This window comes from Plutella xylostella, chromosome Z (genome assembly GCF_932276165.1).
Source record: "Plutella xylostella chromosome Z, ilPluXylo3.1, whole genome shotgun sequence".
Lineage (NCBI taxonomy): Eukaryota > Metazoa > Arthropoda > Insecta > Lepidoptera > Plutellidae > Plutella > Plutella xylostella.
Window position 1 is genome coordinate 6032938 of NC_064012.1, and position 27217 is coordinate 6060154.

General features: G+C 34.1%; 1 protein-coding gene across 1 annotated transcript in view; it reads right to left on the minus strand.

Annotated features, from left to right (window-relative positions):
- LOC105380227 (SCY1-like protein 2) overlaps positions 1-27217 on the minus strand; it is a 124658-nt gene that overhangs the window by 33678 nt on the left and 63763 nt on the right. Inside the window, exon 5 of the mRNA XM_048632577.1 lies at positions 10319-10486. Within this exon, the coding sequence (XP_048488534.1) occupies positions 10319-10486 (168 nt within the window). The remainder of the gene's footprint in view (positions 1-10318; positions 10487-27217) is intronic.

Sequence of the window (27217 nt, forward strand, 5' to 3'; positions counted from 1 at the left end):
GAAGACCTAATCTGATATTTGATTATAGTGATTGACTTTGATGAAAACAGCCGCTAACATTTTACCTTGACTTTTAGGATGAATAATGGATGGTTTAATAATTTCTGATTGTTTATAGGGACTTTTCGATAAAATACCTATATTTTGCTAAGGAAATGCTTGATAATGATAACGCATATGCAACTATTGTGAATTTAAACCTGTAATAGATATAACAATGATCGGTAAAATTATTCATCGCACACTTGAAGTAAATGTATTAACACAAATTAAGTACTTAGATGTATTATTATTTCAATTCCGTAACACTCGAAGAAGTCCAGGTTACATACTTTATTTCTTTGTGAGAAGAAAATATAAAATGTTAAGAAAATACCACAAAGCGAGAGGGCAAGACAGCTTTGTGTTGTAAGAGGCTTAACTTTAACTTTCAACAGTTACGGTAAACTGAAGACTCACTCAATAGATGTCGCTGCTGAGAACTTTGTTCATGACCTTCACCTTGCGTTTCCGAAAGGTGTATACACCATGTTAACAATACCCCTTTGTGTTTATTAGAATAGAAGAGGAAACACAGCTTTTATTACAGTTTGCATTCTGTTTATTACGCTGTCAGACAATTCCATTGTGTTCATTGCCTTTTACTTAGAATACAACCGTCAACAACCAGTGCAGTTTGTTGCAGGGAATTTAAAATGTACTTACCGTAACATAAAATTGTTTAAATTATTTTATAAGCTATTTCAACGCGGTACAATGAATATTTGTTTAACTTATACCTAGTTTTTGAGGTAAGACCAAAGCGAAATAAACGCGTGGTAAAGTTACACCATACTTATTTAAATTAAGCACAGCTGCAACTACGCCACAAATTGGTACATCTATTATATACTACATAGCTATGTAGTTAGGTTAGCACAGCCAACGGATATTAGTATCGCTCTAAATTTATGACTCTCTAGCATACGTAAATGCACTACAGATGGGAAGACGGTGAATTTTGGCCCGATTTTAATTCGTAAGACGTACGGTTCAAATTAGAAGGTAAATACTGGCTATTAGTTAGTTTCAAATTCAATTAAATCATGGCAGAAATTCATCCACCAGTCGTGCAGGCTTATAAACGTCATAAATGTATGACGAAACTATTTCGAAAGGGTTCGTAGCCGATATGGAACCCGTGTTTTTCAGTGTACAAAAATATGGTCAAAACAAAAAAAACCCTCATGATTTCCGCTATAGCATCAGCTTATTTTAGAAACAAAACATTCTAAGGTTTTATGTATATCTATTAGTACCTACCTTCATACAGCAGCACGGTAGTTTTTAGGTGATCACTCTGTCATCCGTGAGAAAGGATATCATGGCACCAAAAATAGACCTTACAGCCTTAACGAAGTACTTAGTGCTAGTTTTAATAAATTATTATTATAAATGAATGGTCCTAGAGGTGAAAGTATAAAAGGAAGGAATCATCCAAGAACAAATAAATTTTAAGACGCCTAAGATAATAACAATCGTATTTAGGTATTTGTTTGTATTTATTTATTCTTCATGTTAGCTGTTGCTGCAATAATTATAAAAGAAATGGAAGTCTGTTTTTTAGTAAAGTGATTTTGAACTCACATAGTCATATAAATGTCGGTATATATTTTTCTTTCATAAGCCGTGATACGGGACAAACTTTTAAGTACATGTCAAATGTAGATTTCGGTACAAAATCCTCAGAGATCCGCCAGAAGTAAAAAGTTGATTTACGTGTACGCACTCGAACCCATGTAAAAACAATTAAGAAAGCAATCTGAAATACCGTTAAAGAAATTTATTTGCGCCCCCCGGGAGGCCTGACTCGATTTGCTACCGACAGTGTGAACAACCTAATCGGAGAGCAAACTCAATTTACGCGAGGTTATTCTCTAAACATACGCAGCGGGCGACAATGCAACAAGTCCAAGTCACGTATCAATGATACGGTATCATGAAAGAATTAACGCCTACATTCTATTATATTAGAATAGAACGCCTACATAATTTTTATAAGCTCTTTCCCACAATACTTTTAAATCCTTTCTGGATATTTATTTTTCAATTTAAAAAACAAACTTGCTTTTCTTGACCTGAAATAATTGTCATTCTGGGGTTTACATCACTATTCTATAATCAATCACTTTAGCTATATTAGTGCCAGTAATGACTTTATTCATGGGCACGGTCAGTTTACAGAATGCTGATGAATGCATCATAATGTTATGCAAAATGTAAACGATGTAGTTATAATAGGTGATTTTAATCTAAGCTTTATTAATTGGTCTGCCAACAAAGACTTTATACAGTTCCTAATAATTTTAATAATAATTTAGGTTACCCCTTAATAGATTTTATGCATGCAAATAATTTATTCCAAATAAATAAAATTAGAAATGTTAAGGATAAAACTCTTGATCTCATCTTAAGTAATATAATTAATTTAAGTAACTCTGTAGCCCTAGATAATTTAAGTAAAGTTGATAATTTGCACCCAAGTCTTCTTATACAAGTTCCTTTAACTGATTTGCAATATCTTAAATCTAATGTTAGTTCTAACCTTAATTACTACAAGGCTGACTATGAGAGCATTAATTTAGAATTAAGTTCTATAGATTGGGATAGCTTACTTTTAAGTTGTGATAATGTTAATTCTATGGTAATATTACTTAACGATACGTTACATTCAATTATCAACAAATTTGTACCTAAACGGAGCAGAAAGATGTCAAAGTATCCTCCTTGGTTTACTAAAACACTGATTCGGGTTCTCTCTGAGCAAAACAAGATTCGTATTAGATATTATAAATACAAAAACCCTAGAGATAAACTGGAATACGATATTCTACGTAATAGATGTCACAAACTTATGAATACATGCTATAGAGATTACAAAAATAGACTTGAATCTGAAATGAAGACTCAGCCAAAAGCCTTTTGGAGATTTATCAAAGATAAACGAAAAGGTTCCTCAGCAATACCGGCTGAGATGCATTTAAATAGTGAAACTGCATGTAATGCACATGATATAACTAATCTTTTCGCAACTCATTTCTCCAATATATATAACAAAAATATTGCCAATAATATCCCTCTCCTGAGTAATAGTTCTTCACACATTACAAATAACATACATATTTTCATCACCGAGAAAGAAATCAATAAACATATACGAAAGTTAAACGTTTACCAGAGCGCTGGTACGGATGGCATACACCCTCTCTTTGTTAATCGCTGTGCAAAATATCTAACCTACCCTCTCTTTATTATATTCAATCGCTCATTACAAGACGGACAGTTTCCAAATCCTTGGAAGAGAGCTAGAATTACTCCTATCCATAAGAAAGGTGATTTATCTGTGGTATCTAACTATAGACCAATCTCTATTCTTCCATGTTTCTCCAAACTATTTGAATCCATAATTTGTCCCATTGTTACTAGAAAATTAGAAAACATATTAAGTACATCTCAGCACGGCTTCAGAAAAGGGCGCTCAGTCGAGTCTAACTTAGTCAGCTATATAAATGAACTGTCCCATAAAGTAGATACTGGTCACCAAATTGACGCAATATACATAGACTTTGCCAGCGCATTCGATAAAGTAAACCATTCATTACTGATAAAGAAGCTTGCATCTGTAGGTATTAATGATTGGCTACTTCAATGGCTTACTTCTTACTTAGGAAATAGAGAACAATTTGTTTCTGTCAATGGACACGAGTCTAGAACTTTTTATGCAGAATCAGGGGTTCCCCAGGGTTCGCACTTAGGACCTATTCTTTTTTTAGTTTTCATTAACGACCTTACTCACCAAATTAAACATAGTAATCAATCTCTTTTTGCTGATGATCTTAAAATCTATAGAACAATCACATCTTCTCAGGATAGTACTCTTCTTCAAAATGACCTCAATAATATTTTAAATTGGTGTCATTCCAATGATATGTCTATTAATGCTCAAAAGTGCTTTCATATAAAATTTACTCGTAAACGAAATCCTTTTAACCACAATTATCTTCTTGGGACCGATATAGTCACTGAAGTATCTGAAATTCGAGATCTTGGCATAATCATTGACTCCAAACTTAATTTTTCATCCCACATCGACCATATTATCAAGAAGGCTGCACAAATGCTTGGATTTATTAAACGCAATAGCAAAGAATTTAAGTCCGAGACCAAAATCTTATTATTTAATTCCCTAGTGCGGAGTCACCTGGAATTCTCTTCTTCTGCTTGGAGCCCCTCCTACACAATACATTCACAACGAATCGAAAGCATACAGAGATCTTTCACTCGCCATCTTGCCTTTTTATCCCGTAATATTTCCCACAGATCTCCATATGAGCACCGACTAAAATTCTTTAAAATGACTTCTTTACGAAATAGACGTGAAACGCATGACTTAATATTTCTTTATAAAACTTTAAATAATTTATTAGACTGTCCTGATATTCTTGCATCTATCTCTTTCCCAATCCCATATCACCTTCCAAGATATCCCATAAAGAAACTTCTCAGTGGACCCCAAGCTCGCACGAATGTTGGATCCCACTCTCCAATCAATAGGTTATGTGATCTTTATAACATGTATAATAATAAATTAAACATTGACATCTTTCACGACTCCTTTAATATCTTTAAGAAAAAAATATGCCAGAAATAATTGCTATAATAGTTATATTTTTTCCTTCAAATTGTTTTGCTACAAATTATTTTAATGTTTGTTATATTGTTTATTTCCATCTTTAATATTCTGTTGTTTTTAAGATAATTTCTTTAAAAAGGATGTGTACGCCTATAAATGGTTTTCGCAACGAAATTGTTACCTATTAATTTATCTTTGTATTTTGTGTTGTGTAAACTGCTGGCGTTCCATATTTTATAAATAAATAAATAAATAATATTATTGAATGCTACCGATGTGTACCTAATTTGTCATACCTGACCTTTACCTATCACAAAGGTTCTGAAAATTCCTAATTGGTCTTTGTCTTTGCAGCTGTATTACCTATAACAAAATACTAACTTGCTATTGCAAGTTATGCTTCAGAAAATGTCACAAACAGTCATACAAAAATACGGTAAGGGTATAAACCGAATAAAACTAAACAAAGCAAAACACGGCAACGTACCTATATTTTTCGTGCGCAACTCTACAATAGGTATGTTATCCCCTTATTCAACATACAAGGCGCAAAATCCGCAGTATAAATAATAACATGCAAGCAAAATACTGGCAACTCCTGAAAGCTGTAATAAAGTTTAAAATTAATCAAACTGTAACTCGCCCCTTTCATATGATGGCAAAATTTTTAGCGGGTAACTCTAGAGCTAACTCAATCTCGAAGTGGCAACGCAATTAAATGTTGACACCTGGTAGAACATTTCGCAAAGTACAAAAACACAAAGTCTTAATTTTTTTATATTTCACTATCCCTGAATTGAGAAAACACTACTTTATCTTGACCGAAAACCTTTATTGTATTGAAAACTGTTTTTTTTTTCAGTGTATTCCTTACTCTGTAACGGATAGACATACCTAACCGGATGTATTTTTATTTACTCATCTAAAATCTGACTTTAACTTGCGTGATTAAAATAAATCAGGGTTTTTGTCTACAAATTTTTCTGAATCATTGGAAAAACTAATATTCCGTATCATACTCTAAATTCAGGTGTCGCTAGTCGCTGCACCCGACCGTGACTCGACGACTCCATTTTGACAAACAATAATAGTGTGTGTAGGTAGGTAGGTATAGTTTTTCAATTTAAAAGTTAGTTTGTGACCTTGTGTACCTCCCCGTCACCCGCCGTGGCAAAGCTCACAGCAAATGTTTTAATTCGGAAGGCAGAGTTAAAGTTTCATTTTGCGTTGTTTGCGCACCGGACCTGTTGATAGGATTTGCAATTGTTGCGAAAATGTGTTTTCGAATAAATAAGCTTAAAGTCCATCACAATGTTAAGGTCGAATTAAATTGAAAAATTGACGGTGAATAATTCACGTTCCCAGACTTTTCATTTGTAATTCTTGAAATTCTTAATCCGTTATTGTTAATCATTCACTGAATACGAGCTCTGACATTGCTCGTGTTGTGTTGTGAGTCGTGACATTGACCTATAGTGTAGTATTTCGTGAGTATTTCTCTCAATTTTTGATTGACGTATAAAATATACTTGGATTACCCGAACCAACTTAATATTCTCAGTCCAAGTACATCATATCATTGAAGATGATAAATTTTATGCCTATTTCTAAGGTATTTGAATTTATCTGCATACAATAATGTTGGCAAGTGGTGGAACAAGATCATTGATTAGTAGTAATAGTAGATCCTTGACTGTAGTCATTGTTGCATTATTGGCCAATAATAATTAACAGTAAAATATTAATAAATTGGAATCACCACTGAGAGAGTAAGTGCTTACACGAGATCCCACATACAACGACCTGAGCCGGACGTTCCACCAATCATCGTCACTACATTACAAATTCACACTTGCGGTCCGACCTTCGTGTATTGTGGTTACAATACCGAGCATACATAGAAGCGGCGTATAGTCTGGGAAATGAACTTGACACCCAGAGCGGAATAGCTAGGCATATACGCACGGATCTGCCTGACAGATTTACCTGGCGCGTTATACCGCTCGTGTATGTAACAAAAAGGCATATATTTTGTGTGTCTGTCTTGTATCTCGGCCCACTGCCCATGCTCAAAACGATAGGCATGGGGCGTGCATATCCGAGCATCAAAGCGTGGCGTGTGTCGACGAAATGTATGTATCCGTCAGATAGCCCATCAGGTGGCCCAAATTTTTCCTAAGAGCATAGACTAGAGGCTAGATTTTCATGATGATCACGTATTAAAAACTTTTGCCCGTAAAACGTGTGTGGGCAAATTAGAGATCCGATCTGTGAGGCAGACGGGCATATCCATGCTTGTATGGCTAGCTATTATAGGTAGGACCCGTTTGCCCTCGGCTTTGATTGGATATTTAGTTTGTAACCTCAACCCGTCATAGGCTAAATACACAGCACCTAGGTATACCCAGTGCTCACGCTTAATTTAATACATGGGGGTCACTATATAAATCGATCGGACGAACGAGAGCTGTTATGTAAATCGTAGGCTTAATATACGAGATAGAGTACCTAGTAGTTACCACAGCCTCAGAAAGTTTAGAAAAACGAAATAGCCGAGCTAACCACGACTCTATCTCGTTGCAACAGCTGTATAGATTGCGTAACAACTCTCATTCGTTAGTTTTTCGATTTTATAGTGACCCCCCAGTTTCCACCACGTGCGGTCGGCCAGAGCGTCTGAATTAATTATCTTTAAACATTTAGGCACACATGGTCGCTTTCATATTCTGGATTTTATAATTAAGTAGGCGAAAATGATTAAGGACTCCATCTATCTTTGGTTACAGGGGATTTATATCCCTATTATAGACCTTCTTATGAAGGTCGATAGTTTCAACGGAATAAAAGTGGGAATAAACAAATATTAAGTATTTGGTACATAATTTTTTGTCTACGTTTATTGGTTTGAGTACCTAATCAATTTTTTATTAGCATCGACACCAGAGTTCTGAATTCTTCCTCCAATAATCTACCTAAGTTGCGTAATATCTAAGTAGATACTTGTTCGATGTAGGTACAATAAATTACGATGAAACTATCCGGTATCTGCTGAAGTGAGACAACTATGCTCGCCTAGATCACAAGATTGACATGATTTACTTTGAAATTTCACTACTTAGCTACTTAGTAAAGTATGGGTAATATTTGCTTCAAGTTTGTCTCTGAAACATTTCTCAACAATATTTACCAAGTACTTACATTATATGATAGGCAGTGAGTAATTTAAAACAAAAATAGACGTGACAATACATTTCTTTATCATAAAGGAATATTTTAAGCCCGATAGTTACAAATTCATGTATTCATGTTTATAGGCAAGTACCTAGTATTAAAACATATTTAATTAATTTTACGGAATTTATCCACTGTAAAAAGGCGGTGCTCTTCCCAGAAATATTATTATTGAAAGGAAAGTAAGAGTACCTACCCACCTAAATTATTACTATTATAGAAATATGGTCTATTTATAACTTATCAGATCCGTTTCGTCCTATTCATTTCCAGAATATCTTTATTACGGACTAGCGATTGCCTGCGAGCTTCGCTACAATCGGTACTCCGAAAAAGGTTTATTCTAGGAAACTCCGCAATCAAATCGAACTCACCTTTTAAACCTTCTCCGTTCAAATGCTTAATTAACCAAATCGATTCACCCGTTATCTAGTTTTTGCGAGACTAACGAATAGCTATTGATTTCCTATAAATCTTAGGTATGCAGGGTAGTACAGATGGTATTGGTATCAGTAAACTAACCATTGGAAGAAAATGATTCTGACAGTTTTATTTAAATCACATCTAAAATATCGTATGTACAATAACAAACTGATACAGATAATTAGAACCCTTTATTAATGTCTGACGTGATAGAGGTTCCTATCGTGTTACAGTGATTGAAAGTTATTGCTAAGTAAATAGAAGACGCACATACCTATATTTGTCTCGAATTGGTCGCGCAATATTCGTTATTTACTCAAACTTTAATAAATAAAATGTATCATTGGGCTGCGGTTTCATACACGTGTACTGTCAGCAACAAGCCCGAGGCTTATAAAGTTATAACTGAAATAGTTATTCGGATCCTACAATTGATTTACAGAAAAATTTCAATGTCAGCTCTTGATTGACATTGAAATCCAGCTTGTACCAGATAACTTTTTTGTTCATATCGTTATAAATATAACAGTACTTCGATGTACATTTTTTTTCATCCTACACATTTTAACGAGCCATCCTTGTTAATAGATTTATAACATATTTTTGAAAATGGCAAACGGCTCGGTAATTTTCGCATTTTTACGAAATTTAGTATCGATTGGGGTTTGGGGACAATAATACATCGATCTAAGTACCAAGGTTTAACTGAATAAAATATTGTTAATGTTATTCAGCGTTTTTTTATGTATTTTTTTCTTAAAATGGAATTATTAAACACCAGCTCGATTAAAAAACAGCTTAAGAGATAAAAAAGCTCGATTGTTCAGGTATTAATACTGATATATTTTGAAGGTTAAACAATTCCTCAATGTCGAATATTAAACATAATGTAGTCCGAAATTGTGTTGAAAATACCGGTCTACGTAAATAATATGAGAGGAAAATATGCCCAGTGATTATTATTATAGGTGTATACCTATACGAGTACCTATAATAATAGCTTATCCTAGATACCTTTGTTACAAACCATTGTTATATAAAAAATCGTATCTTAGACTGCTTGAAAATATAATAGAAAAGACAATTAGACAGCGATAAAATGTAATAGCATTAAATTGTAAATTTTAGGTAATAATTAAATGATCACGCCATCAAAAACACTATGCAACTTGTAAAAAAACCAAGCCTCGAAAATCTATTTATTTATCCAAAACAATATTTTGCCTTTCATTTGGTCTATAGACCAGGCACGGCCCAAAAACTTGAGAATTTAATAAATTGTATAGATACTTAAATTAACATGTCATGGACTATGTTTTGGTACCTATTGTATCTATTGTTGTACAGATTTTGAGAAAGGTTTAATGATTTCAAATATTCAACAGTGCTGCTGCATAAATAATACTGCGTAATCATCAGACAAAGAACAAGAATCCAACTAATTAATTTGTAAATATGAAATAATATATGGTTATGTTTTGCGGCATTTCACGTGGATGCCTCCGATATTAAATATCTGACACAAACACCGGACAATTAAAATGTTTCGTTAATGATAAAATAAATTCAAATTTATTTATGATATCAGATCATCGTTAAAATAATATCCTGTTGCAAGATACACGGGTTATCAGAAATGAGTACCATGTTTTTTTTATTTATTCTTAAACACGTTTGTTTATTAAATTTTGGGTTACATTTACAATGTCAAATAATATTTAATATTATCTAAGGAAAAATATTATTGGTGTCTAATACAATCATGTGTCAATCTAATACAATGGCATCAGACGTAGCATCAGAATTATTTACTTATACCTACCCTAGATTATTTAAAAAACAGACTTTAGTTTCAAAAACATATATTTTATTTTACTTTTTTGATACTCGCAGGTTTGTGCGCAGCACCGCCATTCCTTGTCAATTCATATCTATTTCAAAGTATTACATCACAGCAGAGGTACCTACAACATAAACAGTTAAACGTCTTACCTGCATCAGCCCGTAGCGTATCTCGATGTCGAGGAAGTGGTACTCGCGTGCGTTCGGGGGGCGGAACGCGGTCACCTGCGGGGGGTTGGGGGTCGCGGGCGGCGGCCCCAGGGTGATCGGGTACGGCATCACCGGCAGCGGGTTGCCGGGCGGGATCGGGTTCGAGTCCTGGGGAAGAAACAATTGGTTAGGCTACTGTTGAAGCTGTAAGTGACTCTCTCGAGAACCTTTGTAACTTTTCGAGAACACCAGCTCAGCTAACCTACATAGCTGCCGTGTAAATTGGAGCAGCAAGCCTGGATGTGGCAAAAGCTGAGATAAGTGCTCTGCAGGTCTAAGAATAGATTAAAAGGTTAGAGTTACAAGGCGTTTACTCGCCGCTACTCGAACAGAGTAAAAACTCGCACTCCTCCATACTGAGTAACGGCTACTGGGAGCTTTCGGTTTGAAAAGTGAAAACGAAACGCGAAATCTTATGGATTTGCGGCCTGCACCTCATTCCACGTTTGTAGGTATATAAAATTATTTATACATCACATAATTTTCAGTTAAATTGTTTCCTTTAATTGAAACACTAACCATTACACTCGAGTGTGGTATTCGTTAATGATGTGGTCTATATAGTAATTAAAACAACAGATTTCACTTCATAACTACCAAAGGTATTTGATATTTTTTTTTACATTGGAGATGCCTGGTCTCTTTGCGGTATACCTACAAACATTGCGACCTAAGATCCGAGTTGTTACAAACCCTGCCACTCTGACGCAGAATACGAATGTTGAATTCGTTAAGTTGAAGTAGGTCTTCTAAATCCCTAAATTCTACGCACGTACCTAAATATCATTATTCTCTTTCACTTAGCACTGAAGATTTCAACTCAGACCCTTCAGATGATAAAGCCTCCCATCAATCTGTTGGGATTGACCCCAATTCCGGTATTCCGTTTAGAAACGAATCATTACCGAGTCGTGAACATCATTCATTACGCTAATCAGCTTACCGAACTAGCCCCCTCCCCCAACTCAGGGGTAACAATCCTTTAACCCCGAAGTCGGTTTAGTACAAAGCATTTAATTATGAATAACACCGGAATCTCGACCTTAATGCCTCAGTGTTATTTAGCATAATCGTTGGGTGGTTTCTACAAAGTAAGTAGGTACCTACCTACACTCTGAGTGAGAATATTAAGAAAGTTCTGAGCTAGAATGTTATTAAATAAATGGTTATATTTGCTTGTTCGTAATTAAATCAAACAAATGTCGTAATAGCGTTGGCTGGCTCTTTGATATTATATTTCCTTGTAATTTATGTGGAGTGAAATTAGAAGGTCTTGAGTTACGCGAAGATTTTGTGACCAGTAGAGTTTATCTAGGCATATTTAAGTTCCTAGTGCACCGCACAGATTACTAAATACACTCCCGAGCAATAAAAAAGTTCCACTCACAAAATGCCGACACCAAAGGATGGGGTCCTTTTTCCAAATATTAAATTTAATATTTGAATATATTTTAATATTGTTGTTTTAGTTGGTAATATGCTGATGCTATATTAAATGTACTTTAATATTGCAGAACACGTCATTAAGCTATCTTTTTCCGTTTAGAAGTAATTTGATGCTTTTCTCAGTGGAACCTTTTTATTGCCCGTGAGTGTAGTTGCTACCGCTGGAAAAAGTTCTACTTCGCATATTTTATAAACTTTTTGTCGTATGAGGTGCTTAATGAAAACCAAGTGATTTTTAGTTAAAGTCTTTACATTCACCTGTTCTTCATTATTATACAACACTAAAATGTAATAAATTTTAAAAAGCTCAGACGTTTAGGTAGCCTCTAGATTTTTTTAAGTACATACAACTTCTTTTAGAAAAAAAATATTTTGTAGAATGTTCCCTTTACTTAAAAAATCTTCACAATAAATTTACGAGCTTTGAAATGGCGCAGCAGAGCATTAAGACCAAAAGAGACATCCCAATATAAACTGCAAACGAAATATTTCTCAGCAGAAGCTTTCTCTCATTTCATAATGATGATATTTTTATCGCAGTCCTCGGAGAAATTCTGACGGAGTTCTGACGGCTTCTCATATAAGGTACAGTGTAGTATAGCTAATATAATGGCATTGGGTCGAAGTATACCTACATATTATAAATCTTCTTTACTTGTCTACCTATTATTATTGTGAATTTACTAAAATACCTCAGTCGTAGTAGATAATTTATTTCAAAGAGTAGGTTTCTTATTTATCACAAAGTATCTATTTTATAATTGAGATTGAGTAGCCATACGATGTTCCCGTGATAAGCCATTATGGATTTTTAAGGGTTATGTTGAATAAATTAAAGTCGCCTTACTGTGTTCTATCAAGAAACTGCGTTACGTAACTTATTTGCAATCTGTGGCTACATTACAATTCGCGTTACGGGCATGAGTAAGCGCGCTGCAACTGCAAAATTTCCCTGAATGCTCGTATGATTAAAATTGTTCACACGTACTAAAATGAAATCAACACAGCTTGTTCGATTCTCAATGGGCGAGTAAACCACACCCTCTACACACTGCGTGACTGCGAGCGTTGTAATAATTGTGATATTGTTGTCGGGCATTGCACTCAACCTACTTGCCGTGGTCACATTCGGGTCAGCTGATTGCAAAATCTGGGACAATCAACAAGTAGGTTGATTCACTTCCATTTTATCCTTGTTAGTAACAATCGCGGAGTATTGGAGCTTTTGTTTGAAGTTACAGCTATTCAGTGTACAAAATGTTTCGAATAAACGGATTGCTTCTTTCTTGTTAATAACGTGGGTCTTTTGTGGCGGACACTGGAATAATGAAGTGATTTAATGTTTAATTAAGATTTATATCTGCTGTATTTTATTTTGAATTTTGCGTTATTTGCGGGTGTTAATGAGAATTATTATTGTGGTTGTCTTTATTTTCTTTGTGCCCGGTTTCTATTGAATTGTGACTGTTTATTTTATTTTAAATACCTGGTATAGATAGATGTTTTGTCATCATAAATATTAGTCTCTTTTGTTTTTATTTATTAATTGAGTGTTAATCAAGACCACATCGAGGTTTTTAAACATAGTGTCCAAACTGAACAAAATAAAAGTAATTTAGGTGCACACACAGATTTTTGTGACCGCACCGAGGAGGCCTTACGGTGCCGCACACTAATATTGATACACTCACGGAAATGAAATAGTTCCACTCACAAAATTCCGACACCAAACGATCCCAATTTTTTCAAAGATTTAATTTAAAATTTTAACAAACTAGGTATTACAGTTTTTAGTTGGTAATATCCGGATGCTCTATTAAATGTACTTTAATATTGCAGAAGGAGTCATTAAGCTAGCCTTTTCCGTTTAGGAGTGATTTGGTAATTTTCTCAGTGGAACCTTTTCATTACCCGTAAGTGTAGATGATAAATACACTCGCTAGCAATGACTTACGAATTAAATAAATTAAATTTATTTATAATATATTTTTTTCTAATTATATAACTAAGCGCTTATGCTTGTTGTGAATACTGCACTCTTAGATGGGAATTAGGATTTGGTGTTCAATAACCAAAGGACATTAAATCATGGTCTCACGTATTGTTCGGCAACATGTATGCTACCGGTGTTCATAAACTACGCACGTGTACAGAAAATTATAAGTATCATCCTTCACATTTTTCATTGTCAACCACTGAAAGTGAAGACGCAATATTAAAGTGAAGCCAAGAAACAATATTACAAAAATTTTAAAGCGGAGAAGAAAGAATAATCTTTTCTATCATCCGCGGTTCTGCTTCAACGGATTATGATAAGGTTTCCCGTGTTGCGTTAGCCGGCACGAGCCTTACTGCGCATTTCCTACAAATCACCCCAACTTACCTTGAAAAGGTTCTGCGAAAAGCGAACGTCATGGGGTCGTTAATTAATTTACATCATTAAAATGTTCGTCGGAGAAGTTGGAACTGCGAATTTACGGATCAGAAATCAGAAGCGAGCTGTGTCGTGTGACTCAAGGTTAATTATTATGAAACAGACAGATCCTCTCACATATTATTGAATAACGACTTGTACAGTACCAACTTAAATATTGTACAGGGATTTTAATTAAACTATTGAATATTTCGTGAAGTGAAGTATATTTTGTAGTTATTCACTGGAAATTATTTGTTACCTAATATTTCTCTGTCATTGTTTTAATATTAGATACAATACAATAGAACTGTCTGATTCGATGAGGCTTTTTGACTTTTAAGAAATGTTCTTATTCTTACTTATTATAAAGATACCATAACAGTTCCAGCTACAGAAAAGCTACTGATAACCCCTTATATTCAGCTAATTACGTAGTTTGTTTACACTACTTACTATACATATAATATTTAATTATTGTCGTATTTATTTTACTACCTTTAACTTTAATTACATCAATTACGTGATCTATACAAACACGAAATCTCCGATTCAGTACACTTAACTATATACGGTTATTTCTTGTAAGTCTTTCATAGAACTGAAACTGTCAGTCACCCGAGTAGCTCACAACGCAGTTTTCCGTCCTCTTCTGTGAAGGAAACTGCATATAAATCCATTCGATACAGCGACTGGGCACGTTTCGCATTATTACAATTGGCTTTTGGTATCAGTCTATTGATTGACGGTCTAGTCTTTGCAAATAAATAAGAATTACACTTTAATTGTTGGACTACTTTGCTGTGTTTGTAACTGTTTTTTACGAAAAGAGAATCCTTAAATCTTTGGAACCCAGTATCGGGATTTATTTCCCGTTGTTTTACCAATACTACGTTAAAATTAAGACAAACTTAAAGTACTTGCGATACTTTTATACGACTAAAAACATTATCGACTTAACCATTCACTGAAACAATGTATTGCTTACGAGAATAGTCAATTGTCACATTTACGAAACGTGTCTCGGTTGACGGCAAACAGTGGCTGGCAGGAATTCCTGTTTGGACGCCGTCGCTCGGTCGTTCCGGTCGCTTGCCGCTCGTATATTACTCGGACAAATATTGACACTCGCTGTGTCACGGATTGTTAGCCGATATTCGCTTTCACTGTGAATAACTCACTACATTGCGGACGGAGATTAAGCCATGTGAAGGTCAATTGAACATAAGTGACTCGCGTCACTCGCGTGCAATGAAAAATGTCCAGGAAAAAGTTAATGCCAAATGGCCTTTTAAAACTTTTGATTTAGAATTTGAACACAATATTTATGTTTTTAGTTTATAATATTCTGATGCGCTGCTGTGAATTTGTGAAATGTACTTTAATTTTGCTGATGGCGTCATTAACCTAGCCTTTTTCGTATATATATGAGTAATTTGGTGCTTTTTTTCTGGCACTTCAGGGATTATTGGTAGAAATAGAGACAGATATTTATACAATTTACAAATGACAATCACGTATGACGTGTTTAAATCACAAAAAGCGAAATCAGATTCAAGACGTCATCTTACAGATGCATTAGCTATTCGCGATAGCGCTAAAATATCGGTTCAACGTGTGCCTAGTTTTAGTTTATAAACATACTTAATTATGGCTTTACTATTCAGTATGAATATCTAAATATCATTGAATAAAACACATTCTTCAAAAAAATCCTGGCGCTACTCTAAATGGCCACTGACGCTAATCTGACTATCCTTTCACCACGGTAACAAACTCCGTGTGGCATAATAGTGTTTGTCACCGGCTCAATAAAATCAGATCCCTTTTTATTATTTTTGGAACTGGACCATGAAAAATAACATTTACAATTCTTTCTAGCTATACTCATTGCTAGTTCAACAACTATAGGTAAATCACAACTTTACTGTTCATGGAAATTAAAAAATATATAAAAAAATCTCGATCTGTCTGACAGCAGTAGTCTCCTTCCGTTTTCACTATGTCCAGTGAAAACTTTATGTTAACCAGTCTTCTGCCCTAGCACTTAGATTAACAATATAGTAACAACAAAAAGATGGTGTTTTGCATCACTCACATCAAAACCAAAGCAAAAAACTGGCAGCATTTTGTTTACTGTCAAACCGTTTTAAGTTCAACCTAATGACAACCATTGCACCGATGAATATAGTTACAAAGCTTCTAACCGAACTAATTCAAAATAAACTGTTATTTGTCGAGACGTTTCTTTTGCACTAGCATTCCATCTTGTTCGTGAATTGTTATTCTAAATCTTAGCCCTAGTATCACAAAACCACGTTAGCTTAGTTTTTGAATCGTGATGTTTTCATAATAACTCAGTCAGCGTCGGTAGTAGCCTTGACATAGACAGTGAGTGAACCTAACCTACATTCGGCGCAGGTCATACTGTCTGGTGCGGGTCAGTGTGTCAACAGTAGCGTGAACTTACCTACATTAAATTCGCGGAAATTACTATCGGAATGGATTTATTTTTTCAATGGCTGTGCTGTGATGTGATGTTGAGATGTGCGCAAAAAGAGGCCCCTTTCGTATTATTAATCGTACTCATCCAGCGCATCCTGGGCATTCAGTGACAGACGCTAATCTGACTAGCCAATCCGCTCGTTATGACGAAAAAGAAGATGCATGACGGATGTAATGGTACAGGTATAATAATTATATGTATTGTCTACGAGTATTCTACGATATCAATCAATATTATATAATGTACCTATACGTATATTAGTATAATTTCCAGTAACGATGGGTATATATTAATAATTCTTAAATAATGTCATTTCTTTACATAAAGTTGGAATGTTGTCGATTTGACCTGAATTATTATAATAAAAATCGTTTAGTGAAGAGCCGTATATAGTCTCTGTAAATGTTTTATTTTAATTTCAATTTACAAAATGCTTATTAATGATGATGAAAGCCATTTTGCTAATCCAAGTTTGTACTGTAATTAACTTTTTTGTTGTAGATAAGATCTCGCCATAAAATATAAAATACATATTTTTAGGTAAACACATCTAATCCTATTACACAGAATTGCGGTGATATAAAATATTATTTTTTACTTTGCTACGAAGCCGCTACAATAAAATTCGTAGCCGTTCTTCGTAGCAGTTCTTTCGTAGTAGGCATAATAATTTTTTTGAAACAATAATTAAATTAGGATATTAAGTTGGAGTAAGCATGGTGTTCAGAAATTGGTGTATGATAAGACGAAATTGGATCACTGAGGTGGTCATTCTAAACAACTTTTTAGAAATTAGGGAAATCATTGGTTGAAGCGATTGATTTGAAGCTTCCGTAGTTGAGCTAGCTTCAGTGATCCTAACTGATCACTGAGGTTAAGCAACATATAGCACGGTCAGCCATTGGATGGGTGACCGATTCCAAGTGGTTCTTTTATGGACGCTTCCGTGCTTCGGCCGGCACGTTAAGCTGTGGGTCTGTTTCGGTAGCAGTCGTTAAGTTAAGAGGCCTTCGGACAGATTGAAAACATCTGACAGTCGGGTTGCCTTCTTACGGTGGAGATATCGGTGAACATAAATTAAAAAACATACATACAGACTACAGACCAATTCAAAACCTCATCCTTTTTTCAAAGTTGGTTAAAAATGTAAACTGTTTCATTTTGATCTCGTAATGAAAGAATTGAATAGATAGAGAGACAGAGCTGTCACCAGCAAGTAAGGTAAGGTAAAGAAAACAACTTGAATATTTTTACATTACTCGTTTCGTTTATATTTTAATGGACTAAATTGAAAACGTGTCTCCGAGTGGGTTGAAAGCTAAATAGGCTATTTATACCCGTGTTGTAGTATCACGCTTCCCACTGATTTTTAAGCGAATATTATTGTACGTTTTTTCTAAAATTTTCCATGAAATAATTATGTGTATTAGATTCCAACATAATAGTATCCTTTGAAGGAATTATTTTTCTCAAAACCTTTATAACTTCAAATGTACTACAGTAAGAGGTATTATAATGTTATTTGAGAAAAAAAAAATAGTATAAGTATTGGCGCTTTGGTAAAACACTGGTCCATTGTTGGCCAACTCACTCGTTAAACGGGACGTAATAATATTAACCGTCACTGTGCTTAGTTAACAGTACTGAAAAAAACTTGATTTGCAACTGGATAAAACTGAAACTGAAACTGAAACTGGTCTCGAACAAAGAATAAAAGCCTCATTTCAAAAATAACAGGCTGCTAAGCGTAGGTACGTCATAAATTAATCAACAAGTCCAAAGTTATTTCCACGATATTGTTACACGAATTGATATTTTGTTCCATTTAGCTGTCAGTTTATTAAATTTAATTGGGGCACATCTAATGGTTCTTAAATTTAGAACAGTCAGTAGCTGAAATTGTGGACCCATCGGTAACTTGACATAATTATTTACATTGTAACCGCGCTTGTCAATGTGTCCGCAATATCACCGGAAACATTAGGGTTAGACAGTTCTAAAATTGTGTATCAGCCAGTCATCTAAATATTTCGGTCACTTTGTCAAAAATAGTTGACAGTTAAAATGAGATTTGGGCCTCCAGAGTTCGGGCACGGTCATCTTTATAGGTAATAACTACGAATACACTTTGGTACTTTGTTAAACTAACAAACTGCTACTTCTTCACGTGATAACGGCTGAACCGATTTAATAAAATTTAGTATGGAGTTAGCCAGCCTAGACACCCTGGCCGTCATCGGCTGATTTTATCGCAGAATTCGCGGGAACGCTAGTAATAAAATAAAGCGAATTAAAAAAAATGTAAAAAAATAAGAAATCATTTAATTTTGATCCAAAAAATTACGAACTTATAAACAGTAAATAATGAATAACGAATTAAAAAAGGTGTGACAATTTTTTATATATTGTTAAATTCAGTAAGGGATCAGGTTTTATCTTTTTTGTCTCCTTACATGCTACGTTTCTGTTTGCTAAAAATAATATTGATAACATTTGCGAAGTCTTCCCTTGACTTTCCGATACTTGCATATCATTAAAAGTTTCTCTTTGATTCGACACAAAAAATGTTGTTATCAAAATATTTATAGGAAAGTAGGTGGTCGATAAATATTTCTGTTCACGTTATTTTCCTGACAGCAGGAAGTTTGAGAATTGATATAATATTACAGGTTCTGTAACCTCTCACCGTAAAACTTATTGATAATTAGGGGAATATTTTGGATTACACAAAAAAAAAACTATTTTTTTTGTAGTAGTATGTATGATAATTCACCTTTTTCCGCTGATTTCTATTTTAAATAGAACGAATCTTGTCCAATATGACGGCCCGATACTTTTGCTGCAAAATTGGTATTTAATGGTATGGGGTATAAGTTTAGCAACAACTTATAAGAGTTGAGCTATAAAAGGATTTAAAAAGCGTAGTAGGTAGATACATATATTTATACAGGCTAGTATTTAAATAATTCAAGTTGCGATGTCTCTCCAACTGGGAAAGTTCTAGCATGCCAACCGATTTTTAACCAGTGCAGTTTCAAAGGATTGAAAACAAAATTTTACGCTCCACTCATAATTAAAATACATGTACATAACAAAAAAATGAACACAGAAGCGACTGTTTCAAAAGGCCGGCCGTATTTATTAAAATACATAAGTACGTACACGGGATGTAATTAAGTTGTAAAAATGTAATCTCATATTCAAAAACAAGGAACATACCTAATTATTTCACAGTAGTATAAGGGTTCCGTAGCTGAAAAATTGTTGTGGTTAGAATAAGTTTTAATCGAGAGATATATTTTTTCAATAAATAATTGAATAAAACTAAGCTAAGGTAAACCATATACCGTGTTATTTAAAATGGAATGCCACGGCAAATTGAAGAATTTAGCTCTGGTTCTTACCACGCGCGGCGCTGTTGATCACAATAACAAAAATGGCGTCAAGTAGTGGTTCTGTGACTAAATAAATACTCAAAACAGTGCAAATATTACGAGTGTAGAAGCATTTTCACCAAATAATAGTGACTTTAAAGTCATTTATTAAAGCCGTAGACAAACGACAAAGTTTTAGAGGTTATCCCGCACCTACAAACTACTACGTTATCCATAGATCCCGGTGTACGGAGGACACATTCAGGATATTAATTTAGAGCTTCATAAATTGTTTAGTAAAGGGTTTAGCTTTTTCCTAAGTTTAGTGCATTCGGGCACCAGTTTTTGTTTTTATCTGGAAATGCCTGGTTTTATTGTTCTGTATAAATGACGACGTTTTTTATTTAAATGTATCTTTTTTTAAAATATTTAAACTTATGTTGTACCTGCTTAGGTACTTTAGAAAACAAAAGTAAAAAGTCTTACTTGAAATTCTGAAATAAAGTCAGATTTTTCTATTTTTTTTAAAGTTCAAACTGTGTTTTATCATGGTCACCCTAAAACTGCTATTAACGTCGAAATCAGAACGATTGAACGAGTTATCAATATGCCTTCGGCAAATTACAAAACTTTTTAAATTGTAAACTGACGACGCCGTATGTAAACGGCGAGATCTTACAAATTGCCTGCGACATACATACTTAGGATTACTTATTTGTAGATAGAAGATATTTCTGCTTGTTACTTAGGGCATTTTTCAATAGTCAGATAAGTGTTATCTCAAGAATAAAATTGTTGCTGTCATTGTCTAATACAAACATTCATATGTGACAGAAACAATTTTATTCCTTAGTTTAGTAGGTACATTCAATGACAAAATAATGTATGTATACGTAATAGTTTAATGAATTTCCTTTTTGACTTTGCTTAGAGAAGAGGTATAATTTATCTTTAAACGTTCACTGTAAACGGTGCCATATTATTTTATACCTTACAATTTGAGTTTTAGCTCAAGTTTTCCAGTTTCGTTTTTAACATAAATATTATTTTCACTTTTGGCTAGAAAATAAAAGTAACACAGTGAATTAATATTTTTTTAAACCTTTTTTACTTTCTTAAAAGTTTTGAAGAAAAAAAGTGTGTGTGTATGTAGTTTTTTTGATATCCTGCATATATTATATTTTCTATTGGAATCATCTAATTCACTCTGCTAGGAGGAAGGCGCTGGAGGCTGGAGGGCAAAACGCAGGTTCGCACCTATCATCGTATGTTACCAATTAACGCTAATGTATGATTAAATTAATATTTTATGCCACTTACTCTGTTTATGTCCTACTTTGTATAATAAATATTTTTTTAATTTAATTTAACTACTATTTTACTTACACTAACAACACTTTTTTATTAACTAGATTTAATCTTTAAATAAATAAAAAATAGATAAAAAGTAGCCTATGTTCTTTCTCAGGGCCTAGACCATATGTGTACCAAATTTCATTCAAATCCGTTCCGTAGTTTTGGCGTGAAAGAGTAACAGACAGACAGACAGACACAGCTACTTTCGCATTAATAATATTAGTTAGGTTATATGCTCTCTTACATTTTTTAATTTATTCTATTGTGGTAATTTAAGCATGTAGCAATTAAATAATTGGGGCGCGCCTTGAGCCGACCGGTGTGTGACGCAACCGTACATTGAGTTAACTGTCTGCCAAGGAGATCATTTCCTCCAACCGAAGCCCTTGTTCATAATTTCCGTTCAACACTCTCACCTACAGTTTACGAAACTGTCTAGTTTACTGCCAATTCCTCCATAGTCGGTTATCTAACCGACAGGGATTGATTTATTAATTATACGTCATCTCCATATTAAATTCATGACAGATGTGTCAAAAGTCAACCACTACTCCCTGGTTATGCTCTAACCGACTATGGAGAAATCGGCACTTAATATCAACGAACCACTAATAAACACTCACGCCTTTTATTAACCTGTCAGGAACTGGGAACATTGATTTTTAAGCACATAAAAAAATATATCCGTATGGACGAATTGAAAATCTCCTTTTTCGAAGACGGTTAGAAAAAAGTATATGCTCTACGGACAGCAACTCCCGTGGTTGGTAGGCAGAGGGGCATTCTGCTTTTGAACCACTGTTTTCTCTTAATCCCTATGTAATGGGAGATTCATTTGAATTTTTTTTGTCTCTTTCAAGATACGAGAACAAATAAGTACGTAATCACGAAACGTTACATTCTGCCTACTGGTTACTCACGGCACAGGCTTTGTCTAGTGTGAGAACCCCAGCTACCATAGTTTTTAATCTGGTCCAAATAATTTAGAATTGTTTTATATCCACAACTTTTATTAAGATAACAAACGAATTGTGCTAATTTTTTTTTTTTTTCATTTTCATTATTCTCTTTGAATGAACCTTTATTGGCGTTATGCTGGACTGTATATACTTACTATTGAAAGGAATATACGAGAATAAAACTTTAAGTTTGCTGTGACAAAAACTGAGATGTACCATAATACAATAATCTTTTTACTATCAATTATCGTATAATTTATAATAAACGCGCCATGGTTTATAAATTACTAGCTGTTCCCGCGAGCTTCGCTTCACCTTAAAAAGTTTTCCCATGGGAATTCCGGGATAAAAAGTAGCCTATGTTCTATCTCAGGGCCTAGACTATATGTATACCAAATTTCATTCAAATCCGTTCAGTAGTTTTGGCGTGAAAGAGTAACAGACAGACAGACAGACAGACACAGTTACTTAGTTAGGATTAGGATTAATTTTATTGGCAATCGGAATCGGAAAACCATATTTTTTATATTCAGAGTGTATTATCGAACCGCAATAATTCAGCAACAGACCGTTAAAAAGTTTTTAGGTTACAATACTGATATTTATTAAGATTCCACTAATTCTCCTCGAGCATTCCACTAAGTTTTTCGCTTAGTCGAAAACAAAAATTATAATCGATCATTCTAATGAAATAAGTTGTGCAAGGATAGCGTGATCCATATTATATAATTCGTCTTATGTAATGTTGTACAATATTAGTAAATAAATAAATAAATAATGTTTCCTTGTTATTATATAAAATAAATCTGTTCGTTTGCCACGCAATAAATAAAATAAAATTCTATTCTATTCTATTCTCTGTGGGGGTGTAAGTACCTGCACCTGGCTCTCTCGAGTGGAACCTTTGTGCATATCCCCAAGGTCTAAACTGCCTTCATAAGCTTGGACCATTTCCCACTACGCTGGTCCACTGCGGGTTGGTGGGTTCACATATCTAGATGTGCTAAAAATAAAATAAAATAAAATCTGTTTAAAATTTGAGGAATTGGGTTAACCGTGCGTGACATCAGAGGGATTCCTCGAAATTTATATTAAAATAATTTAGTTTTTCTAGAAATTACTCGATATTTCCATTTCTCTAAAGATTCATCTGTAGTTTCCAAGGAAAAACTATTAGGTATTATAAATATTAATAAGTGTTTAAATAAATATTAAAACTTGTCGAGAGTACTTGTTACTTCTAATGCCATTAAAGGAGATGGGACTTAGGTACTACGCGGCTAATGAAAAAAAGATAGGTAGTATAAAAAATACAGGACTCAGGAGTCTGAGGACAGATATTACTATCTTAAAATAACCGTGTACCGAGAGCAATGAAGAAGTTCCAGTGGCAGCAAATTACTTTTAAACGGAACAGTCTGAAATATTAAAGTCAATTTAATAACGCATTGCAATATTACCAACCCAAAAACGTACATATTGTGTTTAAATTTTAAATGAAACATTATAAAAAACTAGAGCCATTTATTGATATCGGCATTAAAAGGGTGGAACTTTTTCATTGCTGGCAAGTGTACTTCATGTCAATCATACTCATAAATGTCCATATACTTTTGTCATAGTAATATGTATGAATTTTATATTCAGTGTGAAAGCGAATGTGCAAATTTGCCATATTCCCTGCACAACATGCGTACGAAACTTAAATACATTATATGTATACATACCTACATTCCCAGAAATACAGGAAGGGTCTCAAAAGAGGAAGTAACTAGGTCAGATAACCGTTTACTTAGGTAGATTGGTACATATCTACGTCACAAATCGATACAATGACGCTGTATAAGGCTCGTATTAGAGATATATAACGGTAGTCAAGATTCCGTTCCAATACGAAAAGTGATTATCACTCTCGAGAGTCGCCTCTAGTCGCTACACTATTAATAGTCAGGTCTAATAATAGTTCTATCGAGGTTAAGTCATTATTTAATAACCTAATTGCCTATCCAACGTAAAATCCCCGTATATTCAACACAAGTCCTAGCTAAGATCTCAATGGTTAATTAAGAGACAGGAATAAATACACTACAATATCTCACGAAAATCTTTTTTTTTTTACTTTAACACATTTAACTTGGGTCTGTTTTACGTATTTTTTATGTTTAAGTAATTTAAATTACGGTTTGTACAGAATTTGTATGTCTAACAAAAACATAAAAAAAAACTTCGTTACATTCTGTAAAACGCAACGTCCCATGAAATTGTAACAAGGGAAATCCGTCTCAAAGACGAAATACACAAAGGTACAGAGCTTAAGAAATTGTAAAAACTCACTACGGGAATTTTAAAACCATTTTCCTTTTGTAAGAATGAGGCGTTTGTTAAAAAAAAAAAAAAGTTCCTTTTTGGAGAAATAGATGGCGTTGTCTGGGGTTGTACCAACTTTCAAACCCTCAGAACACACTCAGATCACAATATGTTATTCTGTGAGGCTAACGAAATGTGAAAGTGACGTAGGTAGGTAGAATTGTAGTATTATTTTCTCTATGATGTCGATGTCACTGTTGCTTCAGCGTTCAGTGCGATTGTGCGTACAGCCGTTCTTTTCAAGTTTTCTCAGTTTCCTTGTGTTTCTCCTGTATTAATTGAGTTGTAGTTGAGCTATCTGCTCCTCCTCCCTTGATACTGTAGAGTTAGTGCACTTGAGATAGTGACTCTTTTGAGATAGTGACTCTTGTGAGATAGTGACTCTTGTGATAGTGACTGCTATACTGTAATAATGTCTAAGGACTATGGATCATGGTCCCTTGCCAATCTGAAGATAGAGTTACGAAAACGGAATGCCAAACTAACTGGACGGAAAGCCTTCTTGGTTCAGAGGTAAGTTTGAGCGGCGCGCATAGAGAAAAGAACACTACGTGACGGCGCGGGTAGAACTATTCACAGAATACTTAGCACTATCCCAAGCCACATGCAGTCTGAGCCTCGGAAGGATGGCTCGCGCTACCACCCGACATTTAATCACAACTAGTGAGTTCTTATTCTGAGTTTAGTACTCTTTGCTCTCTATGTAATTTTTGACAGTTGGTACACTGCGTTTTCACGCCATCTATCGGCTTACCCAAAAGCTCAACTGACAGCTGTCAAGGAAAACGGCTCATTATGACAAAACTGTTTTTCTTAATGGATCAAAGACATTGAATGTCTCTCAAAAAGGGGAATGTTTAAAGTTTGCAACGTAAAAAAAAAAATTATGTCGTCTATGACAAGTGTACCTATTTCTATATTTTCTAGTAGGTTATTGCGCGAGCTTCGCATCGCTTTAAAATGATTTTACGTGGAAATACCTAGATACTTATATTACTATTTACACAGCCCATAAGTACAATATTAAACGAAAAAACACAATGTTTTCAATAATGGTCCACTATAATGTTTACCGCTCTACGTTGTTTTAATTTTTTTTTTGCATTTATATGAAATGAGATATTATAATTTTGTTACTTCTATGAGAGAGTGTGGAGTGAATGAGGATATGACAGAGGATAGGGTAAAATGGCGTGACATGACGACAAAGCCGTCCCTAAATAAGGATAAGGCAAGGAAGAAGATTTAGTACTTAGAAAATATGTTGTTTCTCATATAAGTGAATTTGTCTTAAACCGTAAGAAGTAGAAGACTTCTATGGTCGAAGTCAGGCAACCTTTTTACGCTATTCCAAGTTTGTGAGAACTCCTATTCATTCTGCATCGGGAGCCACCGAGTTCCTGTGTGAATTGGGCGTTTCTAGTGGGATAAACCAATTAATTACACGACCTTCAGCTGATTGAGACTATATAGGGACGTGTTAATTATTTAGTTAGATTGCTCGCTTATACAGGGTGTAAAAAGTTATATTCTTTTTTTTTACATACTACGTTTTCAAATTGTGTATGACTAAAAGCAGTTTACCTACGCATTTTAATTTCATATATAAAGTATTCACATCACTTAGCGGTTTTCGTTGGTAATATTCTGATGCGCTGTTAAATTAATGTATACTTCAATGTGGACACGGCATCGTTAAGCTAGCTTTTTCCGTTTAGGAGTAATTTAGTGCTTTTCTCACTGGAAGTTTTTCGTTGCTCTGTGTGTCAACGAAAAACTTGTATATATAACATATTCGCATTAATATTGGAAGCAAGTACTTTTAAATTTAGTTACTATTTTATGTGATTTTTTTTTACTAAACTATGTTACTCATTATTATAATTAAATAAATTGAATTAAATAAGAATAAAAGTCTTAGTACTTATGTAAGTTTAAAATTTTCATACTACCTATATGAAGTATTTGACGATGAGTTACACCCTGTAGATAGGCATATGGTAATTTAGTCGCACTGAGGCAGCGATTAGCTTCACCACACATTCCGTATGTATTGGGGTCGAGGTGTGCAAGATAAACATTTTCTTTCGCAATGCTGATAATTTAAATTTATATTACAATAAAAACAGAAAGTTCCTTACAAACAATAGAAAAGTTTCCATATTTAATTCAATGTCACATAAAATAAAATAGAAAAACAATGTCACTTTAAGAACTATAAAATAACCCTTACAATTAAATACAATTTAATTTTACTGGCTGGGATCTACACAACCAAAGTTTTTTTAAAATATTTTTATTATTGTTAGGTAACATACAGAGCAGATGGATGCGTTAAAGTTAAAATAAACAAGTTAAATTTTTCTTTAAAGCTTTTATTAGGTACTATTATGTTAAACCGTTTTAAGTTTAAAAAAA